At 40.2% G+C, this 15202-nt stretch overlaps 1 protein-coding gene across 1 annotated transcript; it reads right to left on the reverse strand.

The window, feature by feature from the left end:
* Positions 1 to 325: 325 nt before the first annotated feature.
* HBP1 (HMG-box transcription factor 1) lies at positions 326 to 13473 on the reverse strand. Its single transcript, XM_009876865.1, has 10 exons — positions 13286 to 13473; positions 11964 to 12198; positions 10945 to 11077; positions 10039 to 10150; positions 9800 to 9912; positions 9301 to 9457; positions 8612 to 8756; positions 5715 to 6044; positions 2580 to 2721; positions 326 to 946 (listed from the first exon to the last, which is right to left on the reverse strand). Exons 1-10 carry the CDS (start codon positions 13452 to 13454, stop codon positions 929 to 931), a joined length of 1554 nt encoding a protein of 517 aa, XP_009875167.1. The 5' UTR covers positions 13455 to 13473; the 3' UTR covers positions 326 to 928.
* Positions 13474 to 15202: the final 1729 nt, after the last annotated feature.

A 15202-nucleotide genomic window follows, 5' to 3' on the forward strand; every position in this document is an offset into this window, starting at 1 on the left:
CAGAAGCAATTGTAACCCTAATGCAGCTGGTCTAATTTGAGACAGTTGGAGGAAAAAAAAAAAGTAAAGTGCAAGTGTTGCACGTATAGTTAAGTGCAAAGTTTGCCCCCACCATAAAGATGTCTTATGGCAAAATAAAATATTGTAGAATATGTGGCAAAGACAAAACACAGAGTTAGAACTATGATGGTGACGATATCGACAGCACCATTTTTTCTTGAGATAATGCTATTTATTAGTTTCATCCTGTCCCGGGCCATTGTTTCGACCAGAAATAACAGCTCTCACATGCGCCGGCTGGTGCAAAAAACATCTCCCTTGTGCCTACAAATGGCATACATGGCAACCCAAGCAGCAACTCCCGTGCTACGTTACACTACGCTCGCCCTCCACCACGTCCCGGGAACTTGCTGGCGTCCGGGCAGGCCGGGAAGCTCGAGGCTCATAATACGTTTTGCTGTTTCAGAAAATCCCAGGCCCCAGCATCGTAATCAATAATATGGTTGTGCAATACATATTAATCAGCAATAAGAATCAAGGTATATAAACAGCTGTTACGTATTTTAAAATTCCCCTTTTTGTACATTTTTCTTTTAAAAATAAACATTTATACACGTCTCCTTCGCCTCTTTCTAAAGTACTTTAGCACCACAGGATATCCATTTTCAAGCCTATATTACCTGATACATATATGAAGTTTGGAAGAAAAAATAAGGCAATTTGGTTTACAATGTTGATAGTTTTAGCTTACTTATGTTCTATTGTAAAAAGCAAATCTGTACTCATATTAGATCATTTCCAACTTGGCGGTGCCAGTATTTTATGGTCACACAAAGTCACAACAAAAAGTAAGACCTTGATCTTGCATCTTCTTGCCATCAAAGCAACAGCCATTTGGTAAATACAGAGTTAACAGGAAAATTCTGGCTTAATGCTGTTGTGAGCCCTGAGAAAAGGGAAGAGAAGAGAAGAGAAGAGAAGAGAAAACCAGTTATTTCCTCATCAAGCAGAGGGGAACTGGACAAAATCTTAAATCTAGCAAACACTTGTTTCGAAAGCCACAAGTACTTGTAATCATTGGGCAGTTACTCAGAAGAGAACGAAAGGCTGGAACAGGTGACTTTATCCCCTGATCATCAAAAGACCACCAAGAAGAGTTCATTGTCGCAGCCTGGAGACCACCATCATTACTTGCTAAAGTAACCAAGCTGCCAACAAAATTCTTAGTTCACTGATATAAAACAATTAAAAAAGGTATCTCATGCCGTGACACAGAGGTAGCAGGTTCTACAGATACTGGTGTCTTGGCCTGAAGACCCTAAGGAAACGGACTACGGGGCTGGGTAAGAAAGGCAGCGCTCTTACCAAGGCCAACCCATCCCTGTGCCTCTCACTTCTACAGAAACATCCCCACTGAGTTCACTGAAGCTCACACGTGACATGACCTTGACCTCAGCATCCAACGCTCAAGACTGCAGCAGTGTAGAAGCAGAATAAATAAATAGTAGTATTTTAACTAAACCCACAAGGAGACCTAACAGAAGCTGTCACTGTTGATTAGAACAGAATACAGTGAACAGAAGAACAGCTTGTTCCCAGCAGCTGGGATTTGGTGAAACCTTCTGCAACAAGGGATGAAAGCTCAGCACCGGGCATGTACAGCAATAGGCAGCAACTTCAGTGTTGGAGCATTTCTTATTCAGTCTTAAGGCAACACTTGCATATACTCTTGAGAAAGTAGCCTCATTTACACATGAAAGGAAAGGGGGTAATTGGAGAATGAAATCTTAAACCTGTGAAGTCCAGAGCACACTTGATGTTCCTACCCAGGCATAAAACTGCTGATGCAAGGATCTGGCAGCACTCTGTGCACCTCAGTGGATCTTTCCTTCCAACCTACTCTTCTGGTTCAACATGTACATTGGCAAAATCTCCTTTTTTTGATGTTCTCTTTATAGGATGTGTTAGCTAGAAAGCCCTTATCTTACCTAATACATACACCACGTACTAATTCATTGCTGCAGACTCTAAATTAATGGCCTTCTACAAAGCGGAAACCCATTTGTTTATTTAACAGTTAAAAGAGTAATAAGTGAAACAGATTAACAGAAAAAAAATTAATTTCCCCACTCAATAACTTCATATATGCTGGTATAAACTAGTAGTAAAAAGATAGAAAACAGTAAAGAAAATGCTTTTACTGAAGAAAAAGGAGAATGACAACAGAGAAAGATTTTGTGAAAGTTGAGGGGAATGGACAGATGTAACCGAGGTACCACCTTATAAATTCAGTTACTTCAAACAAAAGGTCGCGTGCCCTTCCTCTGCATCTCACAAGCACACTCACTTCCCCTCCAACAGAGCTGACAGACCTCTCATAAAATATTCGGAGACAGACCCTCTCCTGATCTGTCTCCTGCCAACTGCCCAAAAGCGGCTTTCACAACACAGGGGTGTAAAATGAAGGTTTGGGCTACCCAGAAAGGAGGCGGCAGCAGTTTATCCTGAACAAAACCCACTGCAGCTGCCACATGAACACATTTATCTGCATAATGAAAAAGTCTGTGTCACGAACTTACAGAATTTGTTCGCTTTCGTTTCCAACAGTCAGGATTTAAACGTTTCTGTTCTTCCGCCAAGGCCTTGGCTTCTAGTGTGTACATCCGTCTTTCTTCATTTTTCATTTTCTTCCACCTGTCACCGAGTATCACACTTATGGCTCTGCAAGATAAATGTTTACAGTATGGTCAGGACAGGGTGTGAAGAAATGCCCTTATTTTTTTCTTTTTTAGCTCAGCATTTCAACGAAGACAGAAGTTAAATGTGAAAATATTACACCCAGAAGAATTCAATCGCATCTTTAAAAAAAAAAATTTTAAACAATCATGTTTCTGATTATCTTCTCATACTTCTTGTAACAGCTAAAGAGCCGAGACTTCTGTGTTGGCTGAGCACGGGTCAGTGCACATTCTAACATTTCAAAGAGCGTACATTTGAATACACAGCAACTCACAGAAACCAGCAAAATCGGGATGTTAAAAAACCACCACCAAATGGTAACTCACATTTGTTTTGCTCTACTTTCGTACCAGAAGATCATATGACAGATTTGCTGCAAATATGTTCTCGACTAATTAGGGCAATGATCCGAGTATGACCTCAGCCAAACCAGTATTTGATTAACTGCAACTCCACCGCGTCTACTTACCAGACGCGTGCAGCTTCCTCCACCTTTAACGCACACTGGGGAGAACACGAGTGGGTGGAACATACTGGTTACGTTCCCCTGCCTATGCAAAGGAAACCCGTTTGTTCTAAAACACACCCATCATCATTTCCAGAAGCTGAATGACTTGTTTTGCCTCCTCTTTATGAACTTGATGTCTTTGGACAATATTTCCCCATATTACCACATCATGTTGCTTAGCTGCGCTCCCGAATGTTGGATCAATATTCCGTTAAAGCTTTAACTCCATCCTTTAGCTGAATGAAAACCTCTAAACAGCAGCTCTTTTATCAATGACAATTACTAAACTACTGAGTAGGGACGCTTTGGGTTCAGATGACAGAGACGAAAGTTCCACGACCAGCTTCAAGAACAAGGTGTGTACAGCCAAGTACTTTTATCATATTAAAAAGTTCACGGCTGGCACCAAAGCTGTTCATGGGCTGTAACAGAGTCAAGGAGAGTGGAGCGTCATCAGCTGTTCCCACAGCATCCAGGCAGCGATTCTGAAGGATTTTCTGCACCGTACCAAGAAAATGGAATTTAATCCTGCAAGACTCTGCAGGACCTCAGGCTTCCAGGAGCTGCAGAGCACAGCAAGAACCCCAGCGGGGGTGCTGCCAGTCAGCCCCTGCTGTCACCTGCTCGGGTGGCTCCTCAGAGCAAACTCCTCAAGCCGCAATCAGATCCCATCAAGATCAAATCCATTTGCACAGCCTGTCTCTCTGGCAGTGGAATTCCTGGGTTTCTACACAACTTAAGAACCAGTGTCTTTGGTCTGTCACCAGAAGTAAAAACACTCCAGTTTCATTATAAGATTTTTCATGTTTTGGCAGTATCCAGGGGCAAATCAGCAGCACCAGAAACCTGTCTGGTTTTGGTCACCAGTTTATACTGGGTCACTCATGGCCCCAGGAAAGAACCCAGTGACCGAGAGAGAGCACGTCTGCTAAAAAGCCATTGCATTTCCAAATGCACTACGAAATCTTCCTACTTCACATGCAAAAATATGTATGTCTTTTATACCTCCAGAGAAAAAAACTGCGCTGAGGCACTGGAAGTGAGCACAGATCCGTACATCTCAAAAAGCTTGAAAAATCTAATGCAGAAACAAAAGACATTTCTCCAAGGAAACAGTTCTAGCAGTGAACCACTGAGACTGAAAAAAGACGTGTACAGAGAAATTTCCTGACATAACGGAGACCTCGTTCTCCTGATCAGAAACAAGTAAGAAAAAACTGACTCTACTGCACCACTCCCGTAGGTGCCCTTCACCTCACCAGAACTCCGCGGTGCTCCACACACTGCCTTGGTCCTCTAAAAATGCTGGTAAGATACCTGACAGCATTTCAGCAACAGCCTCACATGCAGGATGCAATGCCTTATACTGCAGTTCAACAGAAATGGTCAAACAGTAGTTGAGAATGCTTCAAGTTTACTCAGTAGTTATGTTCAGCACGAACAAACGCTGTTACTCGTTTTGATGGCTTTCTTCATCAGAACGTGTACTACTCAAATCACTCAGGTGTTTCTGAATGCACAGTCAAGTCCAACTACTGTGAAAATATCTAGAGAAGAAGCAAGTGCTACCCTAAGATGTGCTTCTCAAGCAGCATCTTATGCCCTGAGGTATTTTTAAGTATCACTTGAATGTTCACCTGTGTTCTGGTTGTTTACAGCTTGCTATCTTGTTGACATGGCTTAAGCTACTTTGTCTCAGAACTGACCTTGAACCCAGAATACCTCAAGTTCTGCCCCTTTACATGCGTAAGAGAAGTAAAATAACTGTGGCAAACCGAACTCTAGTGTACAGAAATAGGTACTACATGTAACCAGTCATAAGATCTCCTCAGTAGAATCAGCATTTTAAATTAAATATAACTGTCATAAAATTTCCTAGCTGACATTCTGTCACACAACTCTTCCTGCAAGTCTCAGCAGATCGCTGAATGCCTTTAAGACAAGCAAAATATGCAATTTATTGTTGTAAGATCTTTCCGATATCCTAACGATCAGTACTCCATTATTCAGTACAATACACACCAAGAAGAAATGACAGTAAATTCCCTCAACAATTGGCAATATTATGTCAAGACTTAATCAGAAGAACCAGAAATTCCCTTTTCTCATTACAAGCACAAAGCCTGGTACTTTTTTCCTCATAAACATTTCTCACCAGTGTAAACAAAGACTGTTGTGCACTGTGCACAAATATATGTGTCCGTTATTTTACCCAACTGCTTTCTTTGAAGGTAAGTTTGCCAAAAATAGCTTGTGCCAAATTTAGTGAGTAATGCAAATATTTAATGTCATCCCATAGATTAAGCCTTGTGTCAGCATCTTTCAAAACTTGTTCTTAAAACAACACACACACACACACACACACATTATTTCAAATGCAAAATTTAGTCCACTTAGATTTAGCTGTGGCCCACAGATGTTCTGCCAGCCCACCCATAACAACAAAACTACAGTTTTATCCCATTACCTGTTGTCCTTCCCTGGATACATCTGAGTATACTCAACTCTGTATTTTTTGGCAAAAAGCATGAAGGCATTCATTGGTCTTTTGCACTTGTTTGGAGAAGTGGCACTCACAGTACTTGCAGTCCCTGAGCTGTGGCTTTTGCCAGCTTTGCTGTACAAAGAACCGGAGGAAAGCTGCGATGGTGCAGCAGACGCACAGTTTTTACTGTTGCACTCAGATCTCTCAGCATCTTGATTGTTTGAGCCTCCGCAAGACAGAGAAGCGCGACGCTGGCGAGCCATGCTGCTGAGCACATACACGGCAGAGGAATCCATTGGCGTAAAATCGTAACTACAAGAAAAAAGACATATTATGAATCAATCGAGTAATCTTCATGTAAAATCCCTAAATAACTTAATCTCTACTACACTTCTAGTACTCTAGCCTCTTTTATGTAATGGAATGATTTGTGCTTGATGCAGATGTCAGTGTGGAAAAAAACCCAAATCTGAAACTTTGGCAGATGAATTAATAGTTTTTTCAATGTGACGGCAACTTTGCAAGATGTGCTTTGTGCTACCAGTCCCTCAGCTGTACAGCAATGAATTAGATACTGTTTTCAAATTTCATCCTTTCGAAACAAGCTGCTTCTGTCCTTACCATAAATCAAATCTGGTCAGAGAATGAAAGGTACTGAAAAGGACAACTGATGTGGGAAGAATAAGTATTGAGTTCACTTGCAAATACACAGTAATTACAAATATGAAACCACTATATTAAATTAAATTATACTGTATACACTACTGTACATATAACTTCTATAGGCATATTACTTTATAGCCATATTACTTTATACACAAACCTTCCACTGAGATGAAAAACTGGTTTGAAGACCAGTGATACTGCAGCCTACTTGATTCAAAGCTGACAAACGTCTGCCCTCTAGTGACAAAAATGTGACATCCCTCGATATTTTCAAGGCATTTCAACAGCTTGAGCTGTTTCCACACAGTTTAGACTTCCAAATATTATAAACTGTTGTAATTTTCTGTTGACCCAACAACTACAATTAACCTCTAGCCACTACAGAAGAAGTTTAATTCTACAGACTGGTTTTTTATCATCTCCAGGTGTGCACATATAAGTCTGGGAATTGTCTTTAGCATGGTGTATGGGTGAAACACACTTGTAAATGCACTACTCCATCAGAAATCTAAACCACTAGGTCACCACCACAAAATAAATAGAAAATATATATAACTCTAAGGTTCTGCTCACCCACTGCTCAATATGGCAAATAGTTTATCACAAAAATAAGGGCTTTGAAGAGCTTTTCTTCAAATACAAACCAGAACTACTAGCAAGGGAATGCTGCGAGTGGTAGCCCAGCCCTGCTCTGCAAAGATAAGTGCCGTGCTGTGGGTCCCAACCAAAAGCAAGGGTGGAGCCTGAAGGGTTTTTCTCCAAAATCTTGCAGAAATGTAAAAAGCAAAAAAGAAGGGACAAAGCCGACAACCTTGCAGGCACGTTCTCAAGACAATGACACAGGACGTCTCTGTTCTACAAACAATCCAGCAGCCTTCCTAGTCATAATCCCCTTTCCATAACAGAGCAGCAGGACTTTTGTTTTTTAATTCTTCTGTCCTGTTAACCACAGCTGCTGCTGCTGCTTCTCAGTGATTTACTCCTTTCTGCCCAGAGCGAGCCAAGAAATCTGAAGCGTCAAGGCAGTATTCTGCTGGGCTACAAAAAAAACAGAGCCACAAGCCCAATTTCTTTAGCGAGATTTAAATGTAATGATTCTAAGAGCTGTCTACATACGCAGTTCAGAACAGGAGTTAAGAAGAAGAAAAGAAAACAGATAGTAAATGAGTGACGATAACTCCCTCTCTATGCCAGCCTGTACAAAAGCTCCTAGGGCTTAAACTGCAAACAGCATTTTAAATTCACTTTTTCTACTGTAAAAAAACCAAAAAGCAACTGGACTTACAAGAGAAGCTAAAAAGGAGGTAACATCATAGGAGAAGATGGATTCTACTAAACTTAGAAATCTCAAAATAGCATGGAGAAATCTTTATGGGTAGTACTGTTTCCTTAGAATCTCAGAAGAACAGGACTCCTGAAGGTTATCTGGTTGAACGTCTTGCTCAAAGCAAGGCAAACCTCAAAATTAAGCAAACTCTGAAATTAAGTAAGTTTGATACTCTAGAAAAGAATCACAAAAAGCAGAATATATGTAAAAAATATGAAAGTAGTGTATTCTAAGGCCAGAGCACATGCATTTGGTACGAAGAAACTACTCGGGTAATTCAGACAGACAGCTGTTTATGAAGCCCAAGTTCACAGCTCGCAAGAACACACTACTGCAGGGAAACTGTACGAGGATTTTCAAACATATCCCACTTTGCCTGAAAAATTTATACATACACTGTTTTATCTTTAAACTATCATAAAAAGGGACTGAAAAGTTATTGCACTCCAAGGTATTACTTTGCAGTTTAGCAGAGCACAGGATTACACAGCTTTTCTAGTATTCAGTCTTCCACTTTATGAAGCGCAAGTTCACAGCTCGCAGGCACACACTACTGCAGGGAAACTGTACGAGGATCTTCAAACATCCCACTTTTTTCAAACATCCCACTTTGCCTGAAAAATTTATACATACACTGTTTTATCTTTAAACTATCATAAAAAGGGACTGAAAAGTTATTGCACTCCAAGGTATTACTTTGCAGTTTAGCAGAGCACAGGATTACACAGCTTTTCTAGTATTCAGTCTTCCATTTTTCCCTCTCATTTATCTTGTATTACCAAAATTATCCTCTTTTTGCTCTATGCATCGTTTCAAATTCTTGTAGACTTAAGGTGCCTACTCATTAAATACAAGAACCACTGAGGCCACTTTATCCAAAAATTACCTTTTAAATGTATCAAAAACACCTGAATCATCAAAGTTAATGGCATCAGGGTGTCCAGGAGGTAGACACAGATCTCCAAGATGCATTTCACAGCATGGAATGCCATGCTGTACCACAGTCAAGCTTGGATAAAAAGATGACCAACCTGAAGTGGTAAAGAGTTAAATTAGACAAACGGCCAGACAATCTCTCTAGTTCTTAACCGGAGCAATCCTATATCTCTAAATGATATCACTTTATAAGAATGTTCCAATGTCATTTCTTTCACCCAAAAGAAAAATCAGAAACACTTACTCAGGGAATTCTTACTGCAAATAGTTTATCTCAAGTAAAATCTCATTCTAGCAAAAAAAAGTAATTGAAACATGGCAACTTTTATCATCACAAGTTCCATGCTTAGCAAGTGAGAAAAGCTTCCCTTATTTACAGCTTTCCTTTCTGCCCCCAATTTTTCTGCTTTCCTGAGCTCCATTTATAGACTTGATCAAATATTTCCTTAAGAGTTATGCAGTATTTCTGTAGCTTCATAGCTTTACAGTTTGCTCAAATTCATGATTTCTTTACAAACACAGTAAACTGATTCTACAACACTGCTTTTATCAACTTCCTGAGCAACATGGGATGCCAATAAAATCTGCAACCACTTCCTAAGAATATTTTACTATGCAACCAAATGTAGTATTTCATACCTTTATTTTTAACATAAAAAGGATGATCGAGCCTGCATTCCACTGTAAGCAAACCATCTTCCACTGTGCCAGGATCAAAAGTCAGCTTCAGCACTGACTCACCAAAGGAAATGCTTTCTTCATGAGAAATCAACTTCAAACCATCAGAACCATAGCCCTGTAAATATACACACAGTTCAAAATTTTTCCCCCTAGAAAAGCATACACCTGTGTATACTACAGGCACATATCCATTCAGATGAAGCAATAATAACATTGTAAGTGTTCTTGTTACCAATTAATAATGACGATATAACATTCAAAACATCCCTAAATTAATTCTGTGCAATTGCTTTACAGCAAGATACTCAAATAGTACAGTGATCGCCTCTAGACAAATTCAGTATAAACTCAGTATAAACTTGCCTTCCTGAAACAGTAATTGAAGGCACAGGGATAACCTAAGAAGCTAAATATTTGCTACAGGAACTGAAATGAATTCATTACAAGTAACAGCTACCTTGTAAGGACTCACTGTGAGATTTTCCTCCTTTCCACTGCTTTCAGATCTTGCAAAATCTTCAACATCCTGCCATTCTTTGTTGCGTCCTTTATGAAAGCACAAACGAGAGCCTGATAGATATTTTTCAAATAAAAGAAGAAAATAAGATTAGTGTTATGTAAAGAAGCCTATTACAAAAACAAAACCAAAAAAACAAGAAAAACCAAGTAATTATTCAATTATACATGTTATTTTACCTTTTAGAAAACAATGCCAAACAGTCGAGGGCCAGGAATGGCACCATCCTAAATCATCATCATCTGAAAGTGATGACATGCAGAAAATGCCAGATTCTGATTCACTATTCGCCTATTAAAAAAAGCAAACTGGTGTTCATATTTTGCTGCGGAAGATTTCAAGGCTGGTCTTCTATGCCTTTAGACACGTTTTCATAATTTGCACCTGTGTCACCATTTTGCCTTACATACTAATAGGAATGTAACAGGAAGACAAAGATACAAGGAATGCAGTAAATATCAATTGGGTATTTTCATCTCCTTTCACTGGAATGCACCATTCTGATATTTTTGGATTTTGTCCTCCGAGATTCGTTTCACACCTACAGATTACGTTATGCCCAGGTACAAGCATTTTACAAGCTATCACTCCTTGCTCATCCACAGAACCACTCAAAGCACGGGTTACTCTCTGGTCAATTTACTGGAAAGCTGGAGGGCCAGGTCGGTTCTAGATAAATCACTGGAAGAAACTCAGTGTCTTTAACAGACAAGTTTCAGGCATAAATTAACACACAGGTAAGGGAGAAGCAGGACTGACAGGTTTTGTGTGTCTGAAAGGAGATGGCTCCATATTTCCTTTCCAAGGCAGCAAACAAGTTAATTCAGTTTTTTAAAGCTTGCTATAGAAAGAAGCAGAAGAGAAGCAGAGCTTTCTTACAGTATCGTCTCTTCACAAAAATGGGGACTCCGTGACGTAGCACTACAAGCCTGCTGTGTTTGGTAAAAAGTAACAGCAAATCTAGCATAAATCGGAATAGTTTTAGAACTAAACAGACCATTTTTTTTTAAACTAGCTTCTCTTTTCAAAAAGCTTAATCCATTACTCATGCATCTTTATTTTAGAAATGTTTCAGAACAACTCACCCTTTCATGTCTGACTGGTGTTTCATCCAAATCATTCTTGGAGAAGTTAGGATCACTCTTTGAGGATCCTGGTGGTGGACGTGCATAGGAATGTAAACTTTTGCTTGTAGCTATTATGTGAACAGGAGATGATCTAGAACAGAAAAACCTGTTTTAAAATATCTCAGATTAAGACAACACAAGACTTAGCCACCATTACTCTAAAATGCTTTTATTTAACAAATATTTCTGTTTGCATGAGCTGAATACCAAACAGATTTCTACACAGCAATATTCAAACTGGATGATTAAAGGGTGCACGCTCAGGCAAGGGGAGTATTTAGCGTAACTCCCGCACAGCTTCCACATACCACCCAAATGACAGCACTACCTCCACAGCAGCATCTCCTTGTCACAATGCTGAAGTTTTCACAAACATCTTGAAGTGAGTACCCCACTTTTAGAGCACATAAGGACATCTCTTTCCTAATCACTAAATCCCAACTGCATTACTGTTAATATTAATGCATTTAATTTTCTTCTTATAAACCTAAGACCAAAAGCTGTACAATAAAAGGTGAAAAAATTTCTAAGACCCCACACTGGTTCTCACAGCCTTAGGGAATTTACAGATCGCAAATCTGATACAGTGTCAATAAAACCACATTGCATTAGATTTCCAATTAGGTCTTTTAAAAAAAAGACCTAGTCAGCATAAAAAATTTAACATAACAAATTCATCATTTTTCATCTCCTGCTTCACATGACATGAATGCCCATAATTCCAGAGCAATTCCTGGCAATGTCCTTATACCAACCTACCTCACTCATGGCTGGCAATTAAGCAGCTTTTGCACAGGCTCTGAAATGAATCCTGTGCAATATTCCACAGAAGAATAAAGTTACTACATAGAAAGATCATAGAAAGATCAAAAATAGGACTCCAGTTCAAAGTCAGAGGGTGAGCAGTGAAGGAAATGCTTCTGGAGACACAATGTTAGAATTCTTAAAGAGTTCAAAATTGAAATGAACGTCAGTACCTGTTATAAAAAGAGCACTGCATCAAAGGACTCTGGGGACTTGTGGCTATATTCGCTAATTCTGTCAACCAGTTCACCTCACTCTCACAAGAATAAGCACTTTCTGAATTGCTGTTTGAGGTATGTTGGTTCCATGAAGGCCTTGAACATTCCTGATGTGAAACATCAGCACCAAGCTGAAAAACTGCAGGTGGGGTAGAATCTGTCTGCACAGCCTGTAGTTCAGGAAGATCATCTGAAAAACAAGTGCACAAATTAGCACAGTTACAACCTTTGATAAATTCTAGCTGACACTAAATCTTGCAAATAAGAAGCAACTACAATGAAGTAACTAGTTCTATTTTCTTGTATCACAATTACCAATATTTCACAAGCCCTATTCATAATACTGACAAAAGGACCACAGAAAGAATGGCATCTCTGGTCTATTACATGTTCATACAAGCAATTTAAGAAAAGCATTATGTTACAAAATAAAAATGTAGTTCTGGTTTTAAAGTTTTACTAGAGTGACTAGTTTACACAGAACTGTACTGCAGAATTATGCAAAAGTAGCAACATGCTTCACTAAGAGACTAAAATATTCAACAAAATCCATCCATCCTAGCAGGTGTGACACTAAAAATTATCAACGTTGGAGCTGTACAAGTTAAAAGTTCTAAATGTTTCCACCAGGGGATTGTAATTAGTAACTCAGAAGTCATGAAAGCTGCGTATACAGCCTGGCAGGAGTGAATTCCATCAATAATCTACACATTTCACATGTTATATAAAGAACAGCATGAGAGCCCAGCTTGCTAAAAGAAGTCTGTGTTATATCCTCCCACATAACTATCATTATTCTTAATCACTCCATGACTTCAATTAAACATTTCAATATCTCATTGACTGTATCAGTACTTTCTAATGTGCACACTATTTTTTCCAATATATATGAGCTGAAGCTAAATGTTCCCCTAGCCCAGAATCTCTTATTTGCAGCTGATCTAAAGCAGCGTATTTTTCCCTTTAGGAGGAGCTCTTGAGCTTTCTGTTTGTTATTCTTGTGCCAAGAAAAACTCCTCTGGAGATTAGGGGCAGAAATTTGTAGCCAAGTTCAAGAACACATTTAAGTCAACAGGCCAGTGTGTCAGAACTGGAAATGGGTTAAAGGGAAAACTGACTGCAAAATAAGAGACTCAGATGTCCCAATTCACAGTCATATTTGCTGCCCTACTTTAGATAAAAATAAGTTAACTCATTCAGTCAGCTTCCAGTGATTTCACTACAGGAAAACTACGGCAAACTTCAGAATTTGGCTTCTTCTGAACAAGTCAATTTACCAAGTTCCATGTGTTCATCACAGGACGCGTATCCAGGAGAAGAGGGCAGGTTTTCATTACACTTCAGCAACTCCAGTGACTCGTTCATCCCTGAAGCTCTCTTGTCCACTACCAGAAGGAGTTTCTGAACTGCATTAGGCATTTGATTTGTCTTCACTTCCCACACCATGTTAGGATGCTCCAAAGTATCTGACTTTAAAGAGACAGGGGTTAAAAATGTGTAAACACATAAACCATTTTAAGCTGCACCTGACGGGTTACATTACAAAACCCTAAATCCTCCGTAGTCTCTTGAGAATCACAGCTTCATTTAGACTAAAGGGACCTCTAGAGATGACCTGGCACAATCCCCAGAGAAAGCAGAGCCAGTTCTGAAGTCAGATAAGGCTGCTCGGGGCTCTGTCCACTTGAGTTTCCAGCATCTTGCAGGACCGAGATTCCCTGACGCTTCTCAGGAACGTGTTCCAGCGAGCACTCTTGCTGTGAAGAAGCTGTTCCCATCGCACGACCTGAACCTCCCTTGCCACCGCCTGTGCCCACTGCCTCCAAGAGCGTGCGGCCATCTCCTCAACCGGCACCGAAGCCAAGGTAAACAACATTCCCTTGGTACCCTGAGCCATGCATCCCGTCACAGAAAGCAATGAGGCGAGTCAGACAAGATTTGCCTTTGGTTAATCCATCCTGGCTATTCCCAGCCACCTTCTTGCCTTTTAAGAGCCAGGGCACGGCTCTCAGGAGGATCCGCTCCACAACCTTCCTGAAGCCTGAGATTAGGCCGACCATCCTGTACCTTCCCCACACCCTCCTCCTTGAAACCAGGTGTGAGAATTTCTTTTTTTCCAGTTATCGGGAGCCCTCCCACTACCAAACCCACCACCCTTCAGAGACCATCCTCACAATGACAGCGGGCAGCTCTCCCTGACACAGCCCACCCAACTCGCACACAGAACTAACCTGCCCCTAACCTGCTCCTCCTCTACCGTAGACGAATAAACACCCGTTCCGTCGGACGCACGCTGGTAGGCCCAGGGCCTTGAGGAACCCAGAAACCAGCCTTGCAAAAAAAGACCAAAGCCTTCTGACATCAGGTCTCCTGCCGCGTGCAGCACCAGCCCTTCCCCAGGTGCCCTTTCCCCACCGGCACGTCCAGCTTGTTTCGCTGCCCTTCACATCCCTCGGCATCTCAACTCCAGGTACAGTCTCAAACACATCTGACTGCTAAGATCCTTAGCTGTGTTACGAAAGGAAGGAAAAAGAAGCCTCTGCCAGTAGCTTTCACTGCATTTTCATTTCCCCAAATCCCAGTACTGTAACATTTATCCCAAAAGCAATACTTTAAATCATCTTCAGCAGTCAGAGAGCTGCGTGATTATTCTACACCACCACTGCCTCTAAAAGCTGGAAAACAAGGTTATCCAGTCTTTAGTAATTTGGTTATCTACTGTTCTTTTCAGACAATGATGAATTAAAGCTCCCCTAACACGATTACCTTGTACTTTAATGAAGTGTCATTGAAAAAGTAATCAGGAGCCCCTCACAAAAGAGCAGAAAACACAGCTTAGTAAGAAAGAACATCTAAAAAGTCTACCACATGCACAGCCACTAAGTAAGCCATCATGCACCACATTAAATACAAACAATGGGTAACGACAGTCTCCTATTTTCACATGAAGCAGTAAGCCTATCATCCAAAAAGTTCCCTTAGTGCAATACATAAAAAGCCATCCGATAACAATTATGAAAAACTCCAGTTTCACTTTAATAAACACTTAAAAAGCATTATGTGTATACAGCCACGACTAACAATATTCCATGTTTTTATGCGTTCTATGTATTTATTTCATTTGTTTTGCAGCTTGTCCTATACATAAGATAGACACAGCCCTTTAAATTACACATACTGAATTACTACCACAA

Source organism: Apaloderma vittatum, unplaced genomic scaffold (assembly GCF_000703405.1).
Source record: "Apaloderma vittatum isolate BGI_N311 unplaced genomic scaffold, ASM70340v1 scaffold22839, whole genome shotgun sequence".
NCBI classification, from domain to species: domain Eukaryota; kingdom Metazoa; phylum Chordata; class Aves; order Trogoniformes; family Trogonidae; genus Apaloderma; species Apaloderma vittatum.